The sequence below is a fragment of the Columba livia genome, chromosome 2 (genome assembly GCF_036013475.1).
Source record: "Columba livia isolate bColLiv1 breed racing homer chromosome 2, bColLiv1.pat.W.v2, whole genome shotgun sequence".
NCBI lineage: Eukaryota > Metazoa > Chordata > Aves > Columbiformes > Columbidae > Columba > Columba livia.
Window position 1 is genome coordinate 153,344,141 of NC_088603.1, and position 23,440 is coordinate 153,367,580.

The 23,440-nt window shown below is 40.3% G+C and overlaps 1 protein-coding gene across 9 annotated transcripts in view; it reads left to right on the forward strand.

The window, feature by feature from the left end:
- EFR3A (EFR3 homolog A) overlaps positions 1–23,440 on the forward strand; it is an 85,620-nt gene that overhangs the window by 12,835 nt on the left and 49,345 nt on the right. For 8 of the 9 annotated variants that reach the window (XM_065054424.1, XM_065054420.1, XM_065054423.1 and 5 more), the window contains 3 exons: positions 5,472–5,548; positions 7,349–7,476; positions 9,464–9,614. In XM_065054424.1, the coding sequence (XP_064910496.1) occupies positions 5,472–5,548; positions 7,349–7,476; positions 9,464–9,614 (356 nt within the window). Of the gene's footprint in view, positions 1–21; positions 149–5,471; positions 5,549–7,348; positions 7,477–9,463; positions 9,615–23,440 lie in introns of those variants that run through there. The other variant, XM_065054426.1, reaches the window with a different exon arrangement.

The following is a 23,440-nucleotide window of genomic DNA, read 5'->3' on the forward strand; positions in this document are numbered from 1 at the left end:
GCAACCGGAGGCTGCATGTAATAGAAAACTTCCTTTTAATGGATTAGGAGTCTTTAAACGGCACCATCCCAAAGATATTATCTTCCCTGGGGATTTGTTTTAATTGCTAATGCTTCTGAAAAGAATACTTCATTGAAGAAGCTTAGTGGTAAGCCTTATTTGACTAGGTTGTGTGTGTTTTATTTTGTTTTGTTTTTTTTCTGCTTCTTACTAGTAGCTTGACGTGCATTGTCATTTCTAGTTTTCACAAAAAGCTTACATTCAAATTATTTTTGCATGCCTTTTGCTGTAGCGTGTTCTGCATCTCTCTATGTTGATTCCAGTGTAGAAGAACACACCTTGAAGTTGTATCGTGTCACAACTAGCTTTAGAATTAGCTTTACAGCTTTACTGTAAGAATGGATTCTAGGGAGAAAGTTGTTCATTTTTTATTTGTTTCGAGTTAACTGAGCAACAAAATATTTAAAAAAAATAAATGTAAAACTACCAAACCTGTGTAGTGGATGGAATTTTCCACGTTGGCTGTTACTGGGATTTTGCTCTCGTGGTTGACATCAAGATGAAGACAGTGTTCTCGAGACAGAAATTTCATCTCTGTGTTGGATATTTTCTTTGCTGCCAGAAAGCAGCTGCACAGGAGTCAAAAATAGCCCTGGGGTGAGAGGTGGGGGAGAAGGGGGGTGTCTGGGGGATGGGGCTTCATCCCATGGAAGTGATGAGTCCTCTGCTCCCTCGGGGAGTGTGTTACAGGGACATTGCAGTGGCTGATGAGAGCGTCCTTACAGCACTTGTTCTTTTTATAGCAGGTTGAAGAATATTTTTAATTAAATCCCTGGCCAGAATAATTGTCTTGTTCCAAAATATTTGATTTTTTTTTTTTTCTTTTAATAGTGCAAAGAGAATGTCCTTGAAAATAGTTGTAGTTCTGAATTAAAGGCATCACCTTAATATTAACAGTTCAAAACTAACCAGGTATAGTTAATGTAGTGGTTGAATTGTTATTTTTTTGAACTTTTCTCTGGATATTTGAAACAAATTTACTTCTGTTTATATTTCTTATCTCAGCTATAGGAAAAAAAAGTAAAATGAAAGTTTAACATATAGAAGTGAAGTACTTAATTTTTACATAGTTATAGTTAAGTACATTGAATAACCAAATGTAATTTTAATAGTCCTCCGTTTCTTGATAGCAAAGCACTCATTAGTCGTCTGTAAATTCAAACTTATGTTAATTATACTATTCTTTCACAGAACAAGGGTTTTTTTTAATGCGTCTTGGAAGATACACAATAAAGATGTGCATGTCTATATCCAAGTTTGGGACATTATGAAAACATTCTGATTTTTTGCTTCCAGTCATAGAAATAATAACCTGCATGTTCTGAGGAGGTCGAAGGAATGAAACGGGCTCTATGCAGTTTCATTCGATGAGCTGCGAATGACACATTGACGATGCATCTTTTAATTCTTTTTTTCTCGTGCCTGGCCTTGTTAACAGAATTTGATCCTGAAGTTTTTCACGTGTCTGGTGGCTTTCTGTAGATGTCACAGAGCTAATCAGATAAGCTGACAGTATCGCAGAGCCCTCGCGGGGAGGAACTGCTGCTGTGCTAGTTTGAGAGAGGGAATATCTGAAAAAGGAGAGAGGACCAGGGCGTGAAATCACCGCCAGGATGAGGCAGTACGTCCAGGTTCCAACTGTTGAGCAAGAAAAAGCCTATGATTATAATTCTCCTTTTGAGCCAAGACCGTGTATGTGTTTGGGTAGGTGAAATTACCATTTGCTGATAATGTGGACTGTTCCTTCTTCCTGCTATTGTGTAGAATGAATGTGCATAAAAAGAAGTTCCAGCTGGGAAATATGTACAGATTTAACATGTAAAATGCAGGTTACGAGATTCCTTTGGCAGAAGAGAACCTCCATGTTTAAACTTGGAAAATCCCACTATTGTTTAAGTAAATAATAAGTATTGTTTATACCTTTTATGTTGACTATCATGTAACAGTGTGAACTTCTCTGTACCTACCACTTCAACCTTCATATTTACTTGTATAAAGTGACATAAAGACGCCTTCAAGGGGGAGACCATTAAACTGCAAATTTTGCCTGACATTAAAAGGAAGTTGTCACAGGATTTTTTGGCGATAAACCTGCATAAACTAGAACAGGTTCTTTTTACCTGGCTTAGTGACTGCATTCTGTAGACCTACAAAACAGCTTAGTTGTGTGAAAAGAATCTGTTTATTTGGTTCAGCTTCTTTCTGGGTTAAATTTGTATCCAAGAAGTAGAGAATCCATTTTCAATTGCTCAGCTTCTCTCCGTCTTTTAAAACATTCATTTTTTTCTGGTCTATTTAGTGAAATGTTCCTAGATTTAATTTTAGTTTTTAAGTTAAATATTTTTAATGTATGTTAAGGCTTGATTTATTTTGTATTTATACGTTTTATTTTAAACTCTGTTCCTATGTTTTTATTAATATTTCATGGCTATATCAAAACACCGAGCAATGATAAATAATTTTCCTACAGTGTGTCTTATGACTGTTAATTGTTTTGCTTTTTGCTTTTGGTTTTCTTTTTTTCCCTGTGTTCTTTATCACTTATTTTTTTCCTGATAGTGTTATGCTTTAATTTCTTTACTCAAAATATCTTTGGAGGCTTAATACATTAGCTTTCTAATACTTGCATGTTCTTTTTAATTTAGAAAATTCTTTTAATGACATTAAAATAAATGCTGCTTTTAGCTTTGTATTTTGATGATAGGAAACTGTTTGAAAAAAATGTTCTTTTTTTTTTAATTGAAACCGTGCTATAATTAAATATATAACAATGTAAATATTCAACTGAAAATCAAGATGGGAAGAATAGAAAAATGTTTAAATCTTATGTAATACCCTTATTATTAGGCTGGTTTTGTAATGCCAAAATTCAGTGTGCCATAAATTTGAAGAGGAGCTTTTGAGCACTATTGAGTTTCCATTTACTGGAGCCGTCTGGTGAGGCTGTCAGAATGAGCTGGTGCAGTTATCTGATATTTCATCCTTCTCAAAGGAGTGACTGTATCCAGGCTTTGTGTTCAATTTATGCAATTACCACAATTCTGAAACACTGTTTGAAAACTGAAATTGGAGTTCTTTGCAAGGATTTTCTCTCCTCTCACTTAAAGAGGGAGAAGTAACTCTGGAAGTGGTTTTAATTGCCTCTGTCTTGCCCACAGTATTTTACAGTATTTTCTACAGATAGCTCTAATGAAATATTTACTACAGTTATTGTAAGAATATTTTGTTGTCAGTAGTCAAACATACCGTTTACTCTTGACCGATGTTACTGGTCCAAAAGGCAGAAAATCAAGTAAGAAAACACAAGTACCAAGAGTGTTGAGCCGGATGCGGAGCTGCACACTTAACTCAAGGGACTTCAACAATATTAGATCTTGTCACTGGAATTTCTGAATACTGAATTATATACTGGGCTCTAATGAGGTACTTCTTCCTTATTAAGATTTTACTGACATTTAAAATGTCACACAACATTGCTGTCAATAGATTGTATTTGTGCAACTATCTGAATTACATCTGGTTTAATTCTAGTAGGATTTAACCGCTTCTGAAACCTACATTTTCCAGTGGCATATAAAATAACTTTGATTTTAGCTACTTGGGACCTGCAGCTTTCATTGGTTAGACTTCTTTGAGTAGGAGATGTCAACAGAAGTAGTCAAATAAAGAACTTAAAAGTAGTAACAAATATTCTCAATATGTCAGTTGTTTATTCCTTGCATGATTTTTGCTTTTGTATTTACGTATTGGAGTTGTAACTCTGTGTTGGTCTTAGTGGTGATATATGACTCTATGATCGATGAATTGAGTCAGAAGACTACTGAGGGGAACTTAGAGTTAAAATGTGCTTTTAAAGTCATAGATAAATCTGTATTGATTGTTTAAATAAATTGCAAGAGTTAAATTGTCAGACTATGAGCACAATTCATTTTATTTGTCCAAAAGACAAGTAATATCTGAAAACAGGTGGAATAGAGGGACAGTGTCCAACCAGGAAAAGTCTTGTAATAAAAACAAGTACAGCAGGGGAAGTCATTGGGAATCTCTCAGATGGTCTGTTAAATATGGGTAAAAACAACTAAGCTTACTTGAGACCTTAATAAATACAAATCCTGATGTGTTTGTCTAATACTTCTTCACATCTTGAAGCAATTGCAGATAAATTGCAATCATCAAAATTACTAAGATATCCTTTATTCTTTTCCCTATTATGGTTTGCAGTAAAAGTTTTTGCAGCTTTTACTATTTTTAGCAAAGTGATTTATGATTTCTTTGGAGTACATATGTGGACACCTTTCATAAGGTATTTTTAAGATATTTAGCTGCTCTGAATGCTGTAGGTACTGAGATTTGAAAGACCAGACGCCACTGAACTGCATGCGTACTGGCTGGGTTGTTATTCAGTATATTATTTCCAGCTTAGTGACATCAGAGCTGCTTTAATGTTTATGGGAGGCCTGACCAGTGACTTAGTTTGATAATACATTGACTAAAACATTTAAAACCTTATGTGTCAAAACATTTAAATGCCTTGGGAATAAATCTGCACTGATAAAACAATTGGACAGATTGTTGGAAACATTTTTTAACATTTTTTTTTTTCCCTGAGATTGTATTTCAAGTAAACTGGAATGATTCCAAAGTTCTAGTAGTTCTGAATACTAGAAAAACAACAACACGAACCAACAAACCACACACATACACAAAAGAACCCCAAACAAGACAAACACGACTATACTTTGTAGTTGTCTGTCTTCTTAGAGAAGGCAGTATGACTTTAGAAATCAATAAAATTACAGGTTACATGTATTGATCTGATTATCTTCATATGAATACAGTATTACTAATAGAGTGGAAATGAGATCAGGAAAATACCTTTCTTCGCTTTGTGACTGTCTTTTGTCCAATGCCCAGTAAAATGGTGGGATAATGCAGGGAGAACTTGTTTTGTTTATTGTTCTTTATATTGCTTTACATGGGTGCCTGAAAACAGAAGATTTCATAGTTGACTTTTTGTAGAAGAGTAAATGTAATACATGTTTAGATATGTTTTGATGTGATCATTCAGAATGAAGATAAAACAGCAAATGAAGTAGCCTTTGGTTTAATATTATTAAATTTTGAAATTTCTTGCTATTTTCTGCATGTTTTAAGTATGACCGCATGACAGGGGCATTTCTAGTACCCAAGACGTTTGCATATTTTCTAATGTATTACCTTATAATAGTAGTTTTCCTTATTTGACTTCTCAGTCATTTTCTGTTACCTTAATTTTGCTTTATTGCTGATAGTAAGAAGCATCTGAATTCACCGTATCTTTTTCCTCTTTGCTTGTCAGCCAGTCACTTCAAATGAAAATCCTGTAGTTCCTAAAACTGAATTCCAATTCTGTTGGGTGAATCTCTCCGCAGGAGTTTGCTGTTGCTGTGCTGCTTTGCGACCTCGCTACAAGCGTCTGGTAGACAACATATTTCCTGAAGATCCAAAAGTAAGTGATGACTTTAAAATTTTAAGGGATTGACATTTGAAAATATTTGGTTAATTACTAATGCTATAGGCATTAAAAAAAATCTTTTCTATTTTCACACTTTACAGTAAATTCTGTTTAACATTTCATGGCTTTCATAGAGATTAGCAGAATAATTTAGCTGGAAAGGGACTTCTACGGATCATCTAGTCTAATTAGCTTTTCAAAGCAGGGCTGTGCATACTGAAGAGTAGAATTAATATGTTATGTTCAGAGAAATAGAGATTTAATTAAACAGGGTATTCTGCAGCAGAGGTAGCACTTCATAACTACTTAGAACCACAAAAACTTGTTTCGTTATGGTTCCAGGTGTGAACATTTTCTCTTTTTCTACAAGATATTAATTTTCTAACTCCTGATGTATTGACTGTGTAAGTTTGTATAGTTCTGGTAGACTGTTGTGATTCAAAAGGATTTTTTATTGTTATTTTTTAATTTCTCCGGTTATTCATATAGATTTTCTTTTCACTGGGACAGCCTTGCCTCTTACTCTCTGTGAGAAGAAACAACTTCTCTGTTACCTTTCAGTAACACCTACATCTCTACATAACGATGTGATGGTTCAGACTGATCAAGAGCTTGTGTTTCTGCTGCTGTATTGTTTTAAATGCTTCACCAAATTTTATTGCCTTGTATCATAGTAGAAGTAAGCAGAACAGTCTGTATTTTTATAATGTTTGGCTTATATCTTACAAAGTATGTGGGCTTTTCTTTAAAATGTGTTGTTATTGAGAGCTGGTTACTATATAATTGTGTGTTACTGGCTTGAAAGGAAATGTTTTCTGTGTATCTAGTGTGCTGAAAGCATGGAACAATATGGTTTTATAGATTTATTTGTTTTAATTTCCTTGTTTGAATCAGGCAGAATTGCTACAGTTGTAGTTTTAAGCTTTGATCTCAGTAGCTTTGAGCTGACCCTTCCTTAGACTCTGCCTTTGTTATTATTCATTGGTTCAGTGTGGGACACGAGCCCTCCATGGTGTTTCACTTTTTTAAAGTAGGAGAGGGCTTGCTTGATAAAATGCATTCATTATTAATGAGTGTGTTAAAAGCTTCAAAGTCATTTATTTGAAAAACACAATGTTTTTGTGAACAGCTAGAAAAAAACAAAACAAACAAAAACACCAACAACAAATAACAAACCAGCAAACAAAAGACAAAAAGCTTTATCCTTCTTACCTGATAGTTATAACTCTAACCTCATCTGAGGAGATCCAAATCACAGTTTACATTGGAACTAATGTGTTGATCATTTCTAACAATTAACCTTCGTGTACCCTGTGTGTCAGTCTTGTCCGAGATGTGCCACCGAAGAAATAAGATATTCAAACTGCACTTAAAAATATTGAAAGTGCAATCTTTTTTGTATCTAGTGTCAAAATTATGCATCGTATATATATTTTTTGGAGGAAAGGGAAAAAAAATACATTGTATTAGCAGGGGAAGAAGAGTGTTTTAGAATTGGTGACGTGTCTCACTAAATACCTTCTTTTTTCCCCATGCCCCACCCCCAAAAAAAGAAACAGATGGGACGATAGTTGCTTCATTTCTTTAAAAAAATATTTTACTTAATTTTTTGTTGCTGATTTTTGCAGCTGAGCTGATGACAGTTTTGCTCAAAAGTGTTTGTTGTATTTTTTTTTCACTAGTTTATTCCCATCTGTATGGCTCCCATCTTCAAATGTTGAATAGACAAAAGGAGAAAAACTTCAAAAGCATTATACTTCCTCTGAACTTTTTATTCTGTGTGTCTGTTTTTAGGATGGGCTTGTTAAAGCTGATATGGAGAAGCTGACTTTCTATGCGGTTTCTGCACCAGAAAAGCTGGATCGAATTGGTGCTTACCTGGCAGAGAGACTGAGCAGAGATGTCGTCAGACATCGCTATGGGTAAGAAAATAAGTCACAGCATTAAAATAGATGCCAACATGTAGTGGCGTTTTGTCTTGTTTGTTCTGATCAAGTTTAGGAGGCAAGACAGACCCAGTCCCTCTGTGGCGACTTAACTTACACTGCAGGTGCCCACCCAGCCGCTCTCTCACTCTTTAAAAGCTCAAGGGTGAAGATAAGGAGAGGGAGATCACTCAGCAGTTACCATCATGGGCAAAAAACACATCTTGGGGAAGATTAATTTATTGCCGATTAATAGCAGAGTAAGATAGGGAGAAATAAAAACAAAGCTAAAATCACCATCCCTCCAGCCGCTCTTCTTCCTAGGTTCAACTTCACTTCTGACTCCTCAACCTCCCACGGTGAGCAGTAGATGGGGAATGGTGGATGTGGTCAGCTCGTAACATCTTCTACCAGAAAGGATGTTGTAGCATGGAGGGTGTTGGTCTCTTCTCCCAAGTAGCAAGTGATAGGACAAGAGGAAATGGCCTCAAGTTGTACCAGGGGAGGTTTAGGTTGGATATTAGGAAAATATTCTTCATGGAAAGGGTTGTCAGGCATTGGAACAGGCTGCCCTGGGAAGTGGTTGAATCACCATCCCTGGAGGTGTTTAAAAGAAGTTTAGACGAGGTCCTTAGGGACATGGTTTAGTGATAGAGTTAGGTTAGGTTATGGTTGGACTCGATGATCCTGACGGTCTCTTCCAACTGAAATGATTCTGTGTTTCCATGATCTTGTCTCTGCTGCTCCTTCCTCCACACACTCTTCCCCTGCTCCAGCATTGGGTGCCTCCCATGGGAGACATCCCTTCAAGAACTGCTTCGGCATGGGTGCTTTCCACAGGGTGCAGTCCTTCAGAAACACACTGCTGCAGCATGGGTTCCGCCCAAATCACAGGTCCCACCAGCAGTTCTGCTCCTGTGTGGGCTCCTCTCCACGGGACCACAGCTCTTGCCAGGAACCTGCTCTAGCAGGGCCTTTCCATGGGCTGTAGGTTCCTTCAGGGCACATCCACCTGCTCCAGCATGAGGTCCTGTGTGGGCTGCAGTGTGGGTTTCTGCTCCCCTGAGGTCCTTCATGGGCGCTACCAGTGTCAGCGAGAGGCTCAGCTTTGGGAAGCGGTGGGTCCGTCTTGGAGCCGGCTGGAGGTGGCTCTGTCTGACATGGGGACAGCTCCTGGGGTCTTCTCACAGCAGCCACCTCGGCAGCCCCCTTGCTACCAAAACCTTGCCATGTAAACCCAATGTACCTTTCAGTGTCATTCAGGGTGTTGGGAAGAGGGGATATCTTTTGACTAAATTGTATTTGAATGGGAACTTTAAAACTCTGTCATACTCTGAGTGCTATTTGAGCTAGAAATTTTAAAGAAAGTCAAATTAAAGAACGAAAAGATTTTAAAGAATAAGGAAATGGAATAGGAAAATATTGGGTCTAAGAAATGGCAGAAGTTGGAAAAGAAAGGCAACATCCATCACAGGCCATCACTTTTGGCCTTCATGGTGTCAAAAGCTATTTTTATAACTTTATAGAATGAGTATATGGCCATTTTTGAGGGTAATTAATTTTGGTCACTGCTTTCTTTACTCTTTTCATTTACTTAGCATGTTATCAGACTGTGCAGGAGCATGAGTAAGTCGCTGGCTTTCTGTACTGGGATTTAGGTAGACAGAGGATCAGTAGACTAGAAAGCTGGGATTTATAATTGAAAATAAAATGTGCTAGGAAAGAAAATTGAACTGTATTCACTCTTACCAAGTATTAGGACATCCTTTCTAAAAACGCTCAATTCCATGTACCGCCCCTCCCCCAAAAAAGAAAAAATATGAATGTAGGAAATAGCAATAACTTCCATTTTTAGGCAATGGGGAATATGTGCCTTCCATTCCTTCTTTTCTAATTTTTGTAGTAATAAGAACGTAAATTGAACTAGTTGAGGTAATGATAAGTGTAGTACATCTTTATGTGAGTCTCTGTAATTAATTTACAGGTATGTTTTGATTGCCATGGAGGCATTGGACCAGCTTCTAATGGCTTGCCATTCTCAAAGCATAAAACCGTTTGTGGAAAGTTTCCTTCACATGGTGGCCAAGCTTCTGGAATCAGGCGAACCAAAGCTGCAAGTTCTTGGAACTAATTCTGTGAGTAAGCTCAGATGCTAAATCGAATCAGAATAAGTCTTTGCTTATTTGCAATGGGAAAGTAGTTTCAGAAGTCACAAAGTGATCTGCTGGTTCGCATGAATTGAGAAGATCCTGGATGTTGCAGGGCCCATAGCATTTGGTCCCAACCACAGAACAGATACCAGCTGGAGGCAGAAAAACTGTTTCCTTTCAGTCTCTGAAATTCTTTTATGGCTGGGCTCATTGCCTGCAGAAATAACTTTCTCCAGAAGGAACAGGAAAGCTGTTCTTGGGTTCATATTTGGAATCTTTAAACAGACCTCTGGGAGCCATGGTATAGGTAAAACACTGGTTTCTTTCTCTGCAGCAATGAGAGTGGTGGTGTGAGGAGGAAATAACATCCTGCTCCACAGCACCGACACTACACTGAAAGATTCCTGTGAGCTGAAAAGCAGCCAGGAGACAACGGCTTGAAGTATGACAACATCACCATCTTATTAACTTCAGTGTTTCAGGATTCAGATCCAGACTTGAAGGATATAACTAAAAGTGTCAAAATGGAAATTTGGAGATCTCCAAAAACGTTTGGAGCTCTAGTTTTCCAAGTAGAGTGATGGCTGCAAACAGTATTATACCTTTGTCATACTTACCTTCTAACCATTGTTTTTCCCAGCTGGTACAATAGGAATGTCATAAATTCCAGGTTTGAGATATGGACTGTTTTCACTTAGAGCGGTTGCTTTTACGTGTAATTTTAAGAGTAATGCTTGTGTACATTGCCGCTGTTAGCAGGGTGGGGGATGTTTGTGGATTCTGTCAAACTGCTGCTTTCCTTTGGGCATGATTCCCAGTTGATGGGATTAAATGGAGTTGCAGTTCAGGGAGATAAGAGGGCGAAGCAGTGTGATGCTACTCTGGAGTAGAATTTCTTATTATGGTGGAATGTAGAATTCTTCCTCTCATGTAGGGAAAGAGTGTCCCCTTGTGCCCTAAACTAACAGGGCAGATTTACTGAGGGTACTGAGAGGCAAATATATCAATATATCTATTTATTTATTTTAATATCTTTGAGCCAGAACACCCTACTTCTTTTGATTAGTTTGTATAATAATGCCAGGGCGAGACCTCTTAGGGAAATAGTTTTCCAGTTATTTAGAATCCTTCGTGCCCAACAGTTAGTGCCAGCCTCTACTTTCATGTACATCACTTCCAAACGAATGTTATTGAACAGAACTCATTTGATGTCCCTGTCAGTTCCTAATGAAGTCTTTCATGAGCAAAGCAGATTAATGGACTTCCTAAATTAAGAGATAATTTGTGTTTGTCTGTTGTTAAACTCAGTAACCAAAATGATAATTTTTTGTAAATAACATGTCAAATTCTGTGAGGAGAGTGAATCTATATGGCTGTTCAACAGTATTCCAAAGGCTAATTTTAGCCTAATTATGCTGATTTCCCTCGCTGCCTCCTATAGTCAGTGAAGACAAAATAAAGGTCTTTTTGTGTTGACTCAAGACGAACAAAGTGTATTGGCACTGACAGCTTGGCTGTTACCAAGGACACTGACCTACTGTGTTCTTCAATATATCTTGTTAGAGATGGAGAAAGTTTACTGTCATGTTTAAGCCTCTCTTAGTATTTCTTCTCCTTCTGAAGGAAATAATAAACAAACAAAGAACCCAAAAAGAGTTAAGATGGTAGAGTGACTGAATAATGTTTCATGTGCTGTAATTATTCTGATGGTACCACTTTGGAGCAGGAACTAGTATTGTCTGTAAAAGAAGCATAAATTGTATATGAAGTGAATGTCTTTAAACGGGCAAAAATCAGGCAGCTTTTGGAAACGTTTCCATCATATTTTTAGGTTAAACTCAGTTTCAGGCCAATATAAATGTACAGTCTGCTTGCGCTTGAACGGAGTCTGGCTGTGGCTATAAGTAGATCTTGATTATTTTGCATCCCAGAGCTGACTTTCAAAGCTTCGCTGGGATACAAAGGCAGCGATGTCTTTCTTGTAAGATTCAACTGTCTCACTTGAGTTGTAGGATTTTTTTCAGCCTCACAAGCAAATTTTGCTTCATCTGTGGGGACTCTTTTTCTCGGAAGTCAGGGTTTCAAATGAAACAAATCTGTACTGAATGACTCAGACTACTTTAAAGTCTTGGAAAGATCTGGAAGCTCCCACTGTCATCCAAGGTTTTTTTTTTCTCCCTGACTTCCAAATATCTGGTTTTGGATGCAGAACTTATTCAGCTTGGTGCTCTATATCTTAAAAAATCCTAAAAGTTTCATTCAGTTGTTTGTCTTGAATTCTTTTTCTCAAGTTAAATTTCACTTTTTAAGTAGATTTACTTCTAAAAAGCAAATGTTGAATATTGGTGTTTGAGTTAAATCATTGCTTTTCATTTATATACTTTTATGCCTGATATTCAGGTTACATATAGTTAATTCTTAGGACTTTTTCTATGTTGTATTTGTGAGTTATGTTAGCTTACTTCCTGTGGCAGCAACGTTGTTTTTTGTGGTTATTTTTAATAAAAATTCTAAGTCTAGTTGTATAGATGGATACTTGGAAACAGATGAAATTCAATACCGGCTATGCTGAATAGGTTTAAAAATATATATATATATATATATATATATATAAACAGATTTCAAATTGGCAATGTCTATGAAGTTCAAAGTGGTTTTTTGTGTCATGGAAGGTATTTTTATTAACCACGTGCTAGGGTAGCATATGCTGGTGAGGAAACTGAAAAAGTGTGGTGGGAAAAAGTGAGATTTCCTTGGCTCAAGTGTTACGGAATCTGAGGGTTGATTGCAATAAGCTTTTACTTAGAAACTTATGGCAATACGAATTTGTCTCTCTTACCATTTTGCAGAGTTTCAGTAACTGAATAACGTATGAAACATCTCTACCTGTCGTGTACAAATAATTCAATGTGTTTCTTACATCCATAATTGTTATATTACTAGGACAGAATGAATTAATTATCCTTGTTCTTCCTGTTTAGATATGAAAAGCTTTAAAATGTTTGAACTTTTGGTCAAATATTTTTTGGTACAAGAGATAATTTTAAAAAAAAATAAAAATAATTTTCTGACTATTTTTCTTTGGAGAGAGTCCGGAAAATTTCTTTAGTGAGCAGCTGGTCAAAAACAATAGGGTCTGTAATTTAGTACAAATTTTGTTTTAAACTGTGTTGACAAAACTCAGTTGAATACAAAGCATTTTAAGCTAATTTGGAATGCTGATGGGGTGAATTCTTCTTTGTATTTTGATAGTAAAATATTAGTTTTTCATCTGAAAAACAGCAGATATTTGTAGAACCCAGTATAACCACATTTTAAATTCTTTGCCACAAATACGTCCTTTAGTTGATAGGACACTTCATTTTAGAAGGGCAGTTTCTTCTTGGGACCAGTGAAATAATGATACTAGCAGTGACAGCCATATGTTATTTAAAAGAAGACAAGCAGTATCACAGGTGGAAAAGTGGCCAGTCACTGCCTGATGTAAGAACAAGGTTTTCATATGTGTTGGCTTATAAAAGCAGTTGGGTTTGGCACAACTGAAGTGCATGTATATGTAAAAATAGTACAAAATGTCAAGAGTGTGAAATGTCAGAATTAATATTCCCAGCAGAGTACTTGTTTATCTTGCTTGTCTGCAGCATGCTAATCTGGAAGTATCTGATGGAAGCTTATCTTTATTACAAGATGCTTTTTTCGTTCTATTACCAATACGGAATTATATGCTAATAGTGATTTTCTGTACAGCAGTACTATTTAATCTCTAGGATACCTACTCTATCTTTTTTTTCAGAGGAGTTGAAGGTATAGAGAGACAGAATTACAAAAAACCACTCTTTCTCATCTTGTTGGTTATTAAATTATCTTCTAAATTCTATGTCTGCATCTATTAGAATTTGAGTGATGCTGAGTAAATCACTTTAGGCAGTTACACAACTGCCCGCGTAGCGTTCAGGATAATATTTATCCAAGTAGCATGATGCAAAATAGAACATGAAACTATCCATCCCATTCCGACAAAACTCAAAGTGAGAAGTTTCAGGTGACTAAATCTCCAGTTCCTACTGCTGGAACCAATCTTGTGGTTATTTATTGAGATAATTTAAATACTGTGTTTGTAAAGTTAATGTATGAGACCAGCGTTTGAAACTTTTCTATTTAGAAAAGTTGAAGTGTTTGTCCTTTTTGCATTTGGTTGGTGATGTGCTTACATACATTCACACTCTTGTCATTAATGCTGTATTAGAGCAACAAGACTGGTGAAGGGACTTGAACACAAGACCTATGGGGAGAGGCTGAGGGAGCTGGGCTTGTTTAGTCTGGAGAAGAGGAGGCTTAGAGGTGAGCTCATCACTCTCTAGAACTACCTGAAGGGAAGTTCTAGCCAGGTGGGGATTGGTCTCTTCTCCCAGGCAGTCAGCAATAGGACAAGGGGCCATGGGCTTAAACTCTGCCAGGGGAAATTTAGGCTGGAGATTAGAAAGCAATTCGTTACGGAGAGAGTGGTCAGGCATTGGAATGGCTGCCCAGGGAGGTGCTGGACTCACCATCCCTGGAGGTTTTTAAACTGAGATTGGACATGGCACTTAGTGCCATGATCTGGTAAACGGACTGGAGTTGGACCAAGGGTTGGGCTTGATGATCTCTGAGGTCTTTTCCAGTCGATTCTGTGATTCTGTGTGGTTTATAGGATATCATGTCTTCCTATGTGATAGTTTCCTAATAATGAAATGCAGTAGCTTTATCTATAAAATAGGGTAACTTTCAGTATCAGCACCCCCTTTTGTACATTTGAAACGTGAGAACGTTGCAGACTGGGAGCTCAGATATAAAAAAGTCACTGCTCAGATCCAGGTTTCTGATTTTACAGGGAGATAGTTTAAATAGCAAAACTCAAACATAAACACAATGCCTGCTGATTGTCTGCTCTTGTATTGCTGCCAAAACCTGCCCTTCTTTAAAGATATCCAGGGTCCATTAAAAGTTATAATCTTTCTCCAACTATACTTGCCATGTAAGAGTGATAAGACAGCATAAATGTATATAAGAAATTATGTCCTTAGGAATTTAATTTAAGAACTTGCATGATTTACTTGCAGGACTCACAGTCTCTCTGTCCTTGGTAATATGATCCAACTTGCTTGACTCAGTCTGGAACAAACATCTTCTGAATAGATAATATGTTCCTTCTTAATGTCATGATAGATTTGTATGTTTTTATACTGATCGAATTATTTTAGTTTAAAAATTAATGGAAATACGACATTACCAATGTAAGTTCACAGTATCACAGTATGTTTGGGATTGGAAGGGACCTCAAAAGATCATCTAGTCCAATCCCCCTGCTGGAGCACGAACGCCCAGGTGAGGTCGCACAGGAACATGTCCAGGCGGGTTTTGAATGTCTGCAGAGAAGGAGACTCCACAACTCCCCTGGGCAGCCTGTTCCAGTGTTTGTCACCCTCACTGAGAAGAAGTTTCTTCTCAAATTTAAGTGGAACCTCTTGTGTTCCAGCTTGATCCCATTACCCCTTGTCCTATCATTGTTTGCCACCGAGAAGAGCCTGGCTCCATCCTCATGGCACTCACCCTTTATATATTTATAAACATTTATAAGGTCCCCCCTTAGTCTCCTCTTTTTTGTTCTTTCTTGTGCCTTCTGTTTTGTACAAATATAGAAGGCGCATGTACTGGTAAAACTTCCATAAATTACCAGTTGGTAATCGCAAGCATTTACTATATCTGAATGACATGTTTACTTTAAAAAAAAACTTTGTAAGTGTATCCCAAGCAAGTACTTGGGCTTTCATAAGAGTTTTGTCTTTTTTTAGGTTGAATAATATTTATATTTGAATTATGCTTGAAAATATCTTAGATGCTTAGGAGTCTTAATTTAACAAAAATAACAGCTTAAGAGCACCACTGCTAATCGAGGAGAACGTATAGACTAAGGTGTACTGTAAAAACTTTAAATTGCTGTAATGAAATGGAATTTTATACTTTATGGAAGGACAGTGCAGCTTTTACCACAGCTTTCCTGTGGCCTCAATGTTCAGTCATGTGAATGCTAATCCTGGAATATGCTTCAGAAATGCTTGATGTTCAGTGAGTGAAATTGTTGCGTTATACACATGAGGAAATAAAAATAAATTGCCCTTTCTGGACATTTTACAGCGAGTGCCATTGGGAGAAGTGTAACTCCTGGGTACTTGCTTCCCTGCTACAAATTTACAGATCATGAGGTAGGAGAAATGTCACACAGAATCACAGAATCACAGAATCGACTCGGTTGGAAGAGACCTCAGAGATCATCGAGTCCAACCCTTGGTCCAACTCTAGTCCGTTTACTAGATCATGGCACTAAGTGCCATGTCCAATCTCAGTTTAAAAACCTCCAGGGACGGCGAGTCCACTACCTCCCTGGGCAGGCCATTCCAATGCCTGATCACTCTCTCTGTAAAGAATTTCTTTCTAATATCCAGCCTAAATTTCCCCTGGTAGAGTTTAAGCCCATGCCCCCTTGTCCTATTGCTAACTGCCTGGGAGAAGAGACCAATCCCCACCTGGCTATAACTTCCCTTCAGGTAGTTATAGAGTGTGATGAGGTCACCTCTAAGCCTCCTCTTCTCCAGACTAAACAACCCCAGCTCCCTCAGCCTCTCCTCATAGGTCTTATGTTCAAGTCCCTTCACCAGTCGTGTTGCTCTTCTCTGGACCCGCTCCAGCACTTCAATGTCTTTCCTGAACTGAGGGGCCCAGAACTGAACACAATACTCCAGGTGTGGCCTCACCAATGCAGAGTACAGGGGAAGGATCACTTCCCTTGTCCTGCTGACCACGCTGTTTTTGATACAGGACAGGATACCGTTGGCCTTCTTGGCCACCTGGGCACACTGTTGGCTCATGTTGAGCTTCCTGTCAATTAGCACCCCCAGGTCCCTTTCTGTCTGACTGCTCTCCAGCCACTCTGCACCCAGCCTGTAGCGCTGCAGGGGGTTGTTGTGACCAAAGTGCAGCACCCGGCATTTGGCCTTATTGAACTTCATCCCATTGGAATCAGCCCATTTTTCCAGTCTATCCAGATCCCTCTGCAGAGCCCTCCTGCCTTCCAGCAGGTCGACACTCCCTCCCAACTTGGTGTCATCAGCAAATTTGCTGATGATGGTCTCAATCCCCTCGTCTAAATCATCAATAAAGATGTTAAACAGGACTGGACCCAACACTGACCCCTGGGGAACACCACTAGTGACTGGCCGCCAGCTGGATGCAGCCCCATTCACCAGCACTCTCTGGGCCCGGCCCTCCAGCCAGTTCTTAACCCAGCGTAGAGTACACTTGTCCAAGCCATGGGCTACCAGCTTTTGCAAGAGTATATTATGGGAGACAGTGTCAAAGGCCTTGCTGAAGTCCAGATAGACCACATCCACAGCTTTCCCCTCATCCACCAGGTGAGTCACCTGATCATAGAAGGAGATCAGGTTGGTCAGACAGGACCTGCCCCTCCTAAACCCATGCTGGCTGGGTCTGATCGCTTGTCCATCCTGAAGGTGCTGTGTGATTCCATTCAGGATGATCTGCTCCATAATCCTGCCAGGCACCGAGGTCAGGCTGACAGGCCTGTAGTTGCCAGGGTCAGCTCTGCAGCCCTTTTTGTGGACTGGGGTAACGTTGGCCAATTTCCAATCATATGGGACCTCCCCAGTGAGCCAGGACTGTTGGAAGATGATGGAGAGCGGCTTGGCAAGTTCTTCTGCTAGCTCCCTCATCACCCTAGGATGGATCCCATCTGGTCCCATAGACTTGTGAGGATCCAGATGGCTCAGTAAATCACCAACTATGTCCTCCTGGAATACAAGGGGCCTATTTGGCTTCCTATCTCTACCAACCACCTCCAGAGATGAGTTGTCCTGAGGGCCACCTGTATTACTGGTAAAAACTGAGGTAAAGTAGGTATTAAGTACCTCAGCTTTCTCCTCATCTTTGTTAACTATATTTCCTTCAGAGTCCAACAGAGAATGGAGGTTTTCCTTGCCCCTCCTTTTGTTATTAACATATTTGAAGAAGGACTTTTTATTATCCCTGACAGAATTGGCCAAGTTAACTTCAAATTGCACTTTTGTTTCCCTGATCTTTTTTCTGCATGATCTAGCTATTTCCATAAATTCTTCATAAGTAGCCAGCCCTTTTTTCCACAGTCGGTAAAGTCTCTTTTTATTTCTGATTTCATTCAAAATCTCCCTGTTTAGCCAAGCCGGTTGTCTTCCCCGCCGGCTAGCCTTTCGGCACACTGGTATAGCCTGTTCCTGTGCACTCAAAACCACCTGCTTGAAGAATGTCCAACCCTCCTGGGCCCCCTTGTTTTTAAGCATTGTTTCCCAGGGTATGCTCTGAACTAGACTTCTGAATAGGCAAAAATCTGCCCTCCGGAAGTCCAGCGTAGAGGTTTTGTTAATGGTTCTCCCTGCATCTCTGAGTATTGAAAATTCTATTATTTCATGGTCGCTATGCCCCAGGCGGCCTCCAACCACCACATCTCCCACCAGCCCTTCTCTGTTTGTAAACAGTAGGTCTAGCGGGGTCTTGCCCCTGGTGGGCTCATTTACCAGCTGATGAAGGAAATTGTCCTCTATACACTCTAGGAACTTCCTAGACTGCCTCTTCTGTGCAGTATTGAGCTCCCAGCAGATATCTGGCAGGTTAAAGTCACCCACAAGAACAAGGGCCGTCGATTTTGAGACATCTGCCAGCTGCTTGTAGAATAATTCATCTCCTTCATCGTCCTGGTTGGGTGGTCTGTAACAGACACCCACGAGGATGTCAGCCTTGTTGGACTTCCCCCTGACTCTGGTCCACAGGCACTCAACCTTGTCACTGCTGACCTCAAGTTTAACAGAGTCGAGTGACTCTCTAACATATAAAGCCACCCCTCCACCTCTCCTACCCTGCCTATCTTTTCTGAAGAGCTTGTAGCCACACATAGCAGCACTCCAGTCATATGAGTCATCCCACCATGTTTCTGTGATGGCAACTATGTCATAGCTTTCCTGCTGCACGATGGCTTCCAGCTCCTCTTGTTTGTTGCCCATACTGCGTGCATTAGTGTACATGCACTTCAAGTGGGCTGCTGATTTCCCTCTTAATTTGGGCTTTCCATCCGTAGGCTGATTTTTGGAGAGCCCAGTTTCAATCCCTTCCCCCTTCAAACCTAGTTTAAAGCCCTCCTGATCAGCCCTGCCAACTTATGGGCTATAGTCCTCTTGCTCCCCCTAGAAGGATGAAGCCCATCTGATTTGAGGAGACTGGGTACCACGAAGCTTGGCCCATGGTCAAAAAACCCAAAATTTTGACGGTGACACCAATCCTTAAGCCACCTGTTGATGAGATGGGCTTTTCTGCTCCTCTCTTTATTTAGTTCCTCATCCATCCCAGCTAGCACAGGAACTGAGGCAAATATCACTTGTGCTCCCGTCCCATGAACTGACTGACCCAGTGCTTTAAAGTCCTTTTTAATTATCTTGATACTTCTTCTGTTGATGTCCTCGCTGCCAGCTTGGACTACTAACAGGGGATAGTAGTCTGAGGGCTGAATTAGCCCTGGAAGTCTTCTATTAATGTCCCTCACCCTGGCCCCAGGAAGGCAGCAGACCTCCCTGTGGGATGGGTCTGGGCGACATATAGGGCCCTCTGTTCCCCTCAGAAGAGAGTCGCCGACTACTACCACTCTTCTTTTTTTTTTTCCTCTTACAGCTGCAGTTATGATTCTTTTTGTTGATGAGGTCCATCCAGAGGGCTCTCCAGGTGGATCCTCTTGGCTATCCTCTGCCTGATTTTCAGGGTCCAGGGCCTCATATCTATTTGTTAGGGGCACCAAGGGTGGTGATGGGGTTCGAGAGAGGGTTCTTTTACCTCTCCGATCAGGGACCTGTTTCCATTCCCCCCCATTAATTAGATCTGCTGTATCCGCCTTATGGCAGGAGGGACAAGGCTTTGCCATCTCCTGTTGCACACCCTTAGGAGTCAAAAGAGCCTGACCCCACCAGTCTATTTCTTTTTCACTCTCCCTAATGCTCCTTAGTCTCTCCACCTCTTCCTTAAGCTCTGCCACTAGGCACAGTAAGTCATTCACCTGGTCACATCGTACACAGGTGTCTCCCATACCATCCTCGGATACTAATGCCAGGCACAGACACTCTGCGCAGCCAGAAGCCTGGGTGGCTGCATCCTTCTTGGCAGGTAGTGTCTGTGTAGACACACTCTTTGTATTAACGGCAGCAACAGCTTTCCTTTTTCTAGAAACCATTGCTACCCTTAGCTAAATTGGGGACAAGAAAACAAATGTAACCCCGGACAAACTCACCTACAAGAGCTAGTTGTGTCCAGTCTACTTGCCCTGCCACACCCCAGTCTGTGTCACCAGCAGCAAGTGAGAGGTCTAACAGCGAGGAGTGACAGAACCTCTGAGCCCCACTGCACAAGCAGCCCCAGTCGCTGCTGCAGCACCGTGTGGGTGGTGCTCACCTGCCTCACAAGCACTTCACCTTCCAGCGCCTGGTGGGCAGCGACGTGTCGCTGCCCTCCAAGAGGCTTTTTCAAAGCAAGGGGGAGGGGTGTGACTTCCGTCACCGTGGTAACGGTCGCTCCACGTCAGCCGGTTCCGCAAGGGCTGCCGGGGACTCCCGGGTAGCGGAATCGAAAACGCGACCAGAAACCCCTCTCTTTACCCTCTCTTACCTCTGTAGCTTCGAGATTTCGCTCCCGGCTCCGGCAGAGCTGGCTTCAGTCAGCTGATCCGAGGAACTGAGTGCTTGTCTCGAGTTACAGCCGCTTTTAAATCTCCCGCGTCACCGTGGTAACGGTCGCGCCACGTCAGCCGGTTCCGCAAGGGCTGCCGGGGACTCCCGGGTAGCGGAATCGAAAACGCGACCAGAAACCCCTCTCTTTACCCTCTCTTACCTCTGTAGCTTCGAGATTTCGCTCCCGGCTCCGGCAGAGCTGGCTTCAGTCAGCTGATCCGAGGAACTGTCCAGAATAAGAGTCCCTGGCTCTTTTTTGGCCTCAATTTATCATTTATTCTTGCAAAGCAATTTCTTGGGACAATAAATCTTTCTTCTAGCAAAACAGTTATTAGGGTTATATTAAGTTTTTGTGTTGGAAGATCCTGTCAATCAAATAATTTAGTAATTTAGATAATATGCTAATATGAAATGCTAGATGAGTTAATATTCTCACAGCCACTTCCATAGTGTTCAGTGTTCTTGAAACTTTTTGCTTCCATTCTTTTACATTCTTTTATGGAAGTTTGCGGAGTAAATCAGTTGCAGACTTCAACACTTGAATGTCTGGTTTTATTTTCTTTATAACCCCGGACTTTATGCTTTATTAAATTGTAAGTATAATTAGGCTCCTGTCTTCCAAAAACTGTAGAAAACCTATTTCTGTTTTGTAACTAACAACTCCATGAAACAAATCAATGAGACATAAGACATGTAAAGCATTTTCCAAGGTCTCTTGGAACAGAAATTTATCATTTTTATTACTTGTTATATTGAAAAATAAAAAGGTTTGTGATTGTGGATGGTCTTTCAAACTGTGGCAGTAGACAATAATTTTATTTATTTTTTTTTTTACTGTATATCACTTTGTTATCACCAACTATGCGGGATACAGAAGGGCATATAAAATGGATGCATGTTATACAATTTTGTTCCATTTTCAGTAATGTCTGAGAACTTAGTTTTACAAGCTGTATCATTTTCAGATGCGCCTGTAGTGTTCAGTGGGTGAAGTGATAGTGCAGTTGAAAGGGATAAGTGTTCTAGATAAAACAGAAAAAATACTAAAAAAAAAATAGAAAAAGTGGTGTTTTTTCTGAAATGCGCAGCTTTCGCTTTCAGCAATAAAACTACCTCAAAACATCCACAAATCAGTATGCTGTAGGTTACACTAAAGTGCTTTGGGCTTGTCTAGGTGTATGTGGGTAATGCGCTGACAAAAGCAGATTCTGCATCTCAGAAAGTCGACAAAAAATGCCTCAGCCTGTGCTTAGCAGTTGGTAAGAAGAATTAAGAATACAGGGGTGGGAAATCATAGAATCACAGAATGTCAGGGATTGGAAGGGACCTCGAAAGCTCATCCAGTCCAATCCCCCTGCCGGAGCAGGAACACCCAGATGAGGTTACACAGGAAGGTGTCCAGGCAGGTTTTGAATGTCTGCAGAGTAGGAGACTCCACAACCTCCCTGGGCAGCCTGTTCCAGTGTCTGTCACCCTCACTGAGAAGAAGTTTCTTCTCAAATTTAAGTGGAACCTCTTGTGTTCCAGCTTGAACTCATTACCCCTTGTCCTATCATTGTTTGTCACTGAGAAGAGCCTGGCTCCATCCTTGTGACGCTCACCCTTTATGTATTTATCAACATTAATGAGGTCACCACTCCGTCTTCTCCAAACTAAAGACCCCCAGCTCCCTCAGCCTTTCCTCATAAGGGAGATGCTCCCCTCCCTTAATCATCTTCGTTGCCCTGCGCTGGACCTTCTCCAGCAGTTCCCTGTCCTTCTGGAACTGAGGGCCCAGAACTGGACACAATATTCCAGGTGTGGTCTCACCAGGGCAGAGCAGAGGGGCAGGAGAACTGCTCTGGACCTACCGACCATCCCCCTTCTAATCCACCCCAGGTACCATTGGCTTCCTGGCCACAAGGGCCCAGTGCTGGCTCATGGTCACCCTGCTGTCCCCAGGACCCCCAGGTCCCTTTCCCCTACGCTGCTCTCTAATAGGTCATTCCCCAACTTATACTGGAACCTGGGGTTGTTCCTGCCCAGATGCAAGACTCTACACTTGCCCTTGTTATATTTCATTACATTTTTCCCCGCTCAGCTCTCCAGCCTGTCCAGGACTCTGGATGGCAGCACAGCCTCTGGCCTGTCAGCCGCTCCTCCCAGCTTGGTGTCATCAGCAAACTTGCTGACAGTGCACTCTGTTCCCTCATCCAAGTCATCGATGAATATATTGAATAGTACTGTTTCCTGTTCTGACCCTTGAGGGATGCCACTAGATACTAGGGATCTTAATGGGACATCGCTGCTTCTGGGCAGAACTGGCATCATGTTACACCTCTCCTGACAACCTTTTCTAATTCTTTTTTTCATCCCTATGTGGATTGTCAGTGATGGAGAATCCAGAAGTTCGTTATGTATGTCAGCATTTTGTTTGTTTTTTTTAATATCTAACATGAGTAGCCTTTGCTTCAGAGTAAGCCCATGATTGCTTTTCCTATTACTATTGGACAAAGAAAACAATTTATTCTTTGCTTTTTATAGCTGTCTTCTGTACATTGCAGAGCTATGTCTTTTAGGCAGCTCTAGACTAGATAATGTAATGTCTTTCGGTCCTTTGTAACAGGTGTTTATCTAAAGCTTTGTTCATCCATTGAATAATTGAAGGTCTGTACCAGTTAATCACCATCTTCAGCTGCGATGCTTCAACTGGATGCAGTACTTAATTGAAGGGCTTATTAGTGCCAATTAGATGGCAGAAATTTCTCCATAGGTGTCATGGGTAATTCAGATGTATCACAACATATTGTTTTCTTTTTCCTGAGTTTATGACATCATTGTTGAATGTGCAGTTTATTATAACTTTAAGTTTCTTTTCTGCATTTTCCTGTATCTGGCTTGTATTTGTACAGCTGTATTAAACTGGTATTTTTCATTTGTTATTCCTAAATGGCTACTTTGATTTTTCAGGTCCTATTTCCAGGCATGAAGTGTGCCTAAAGCTCTGGACAGTGTTGGCAAATTTGACAAGCCCACTCT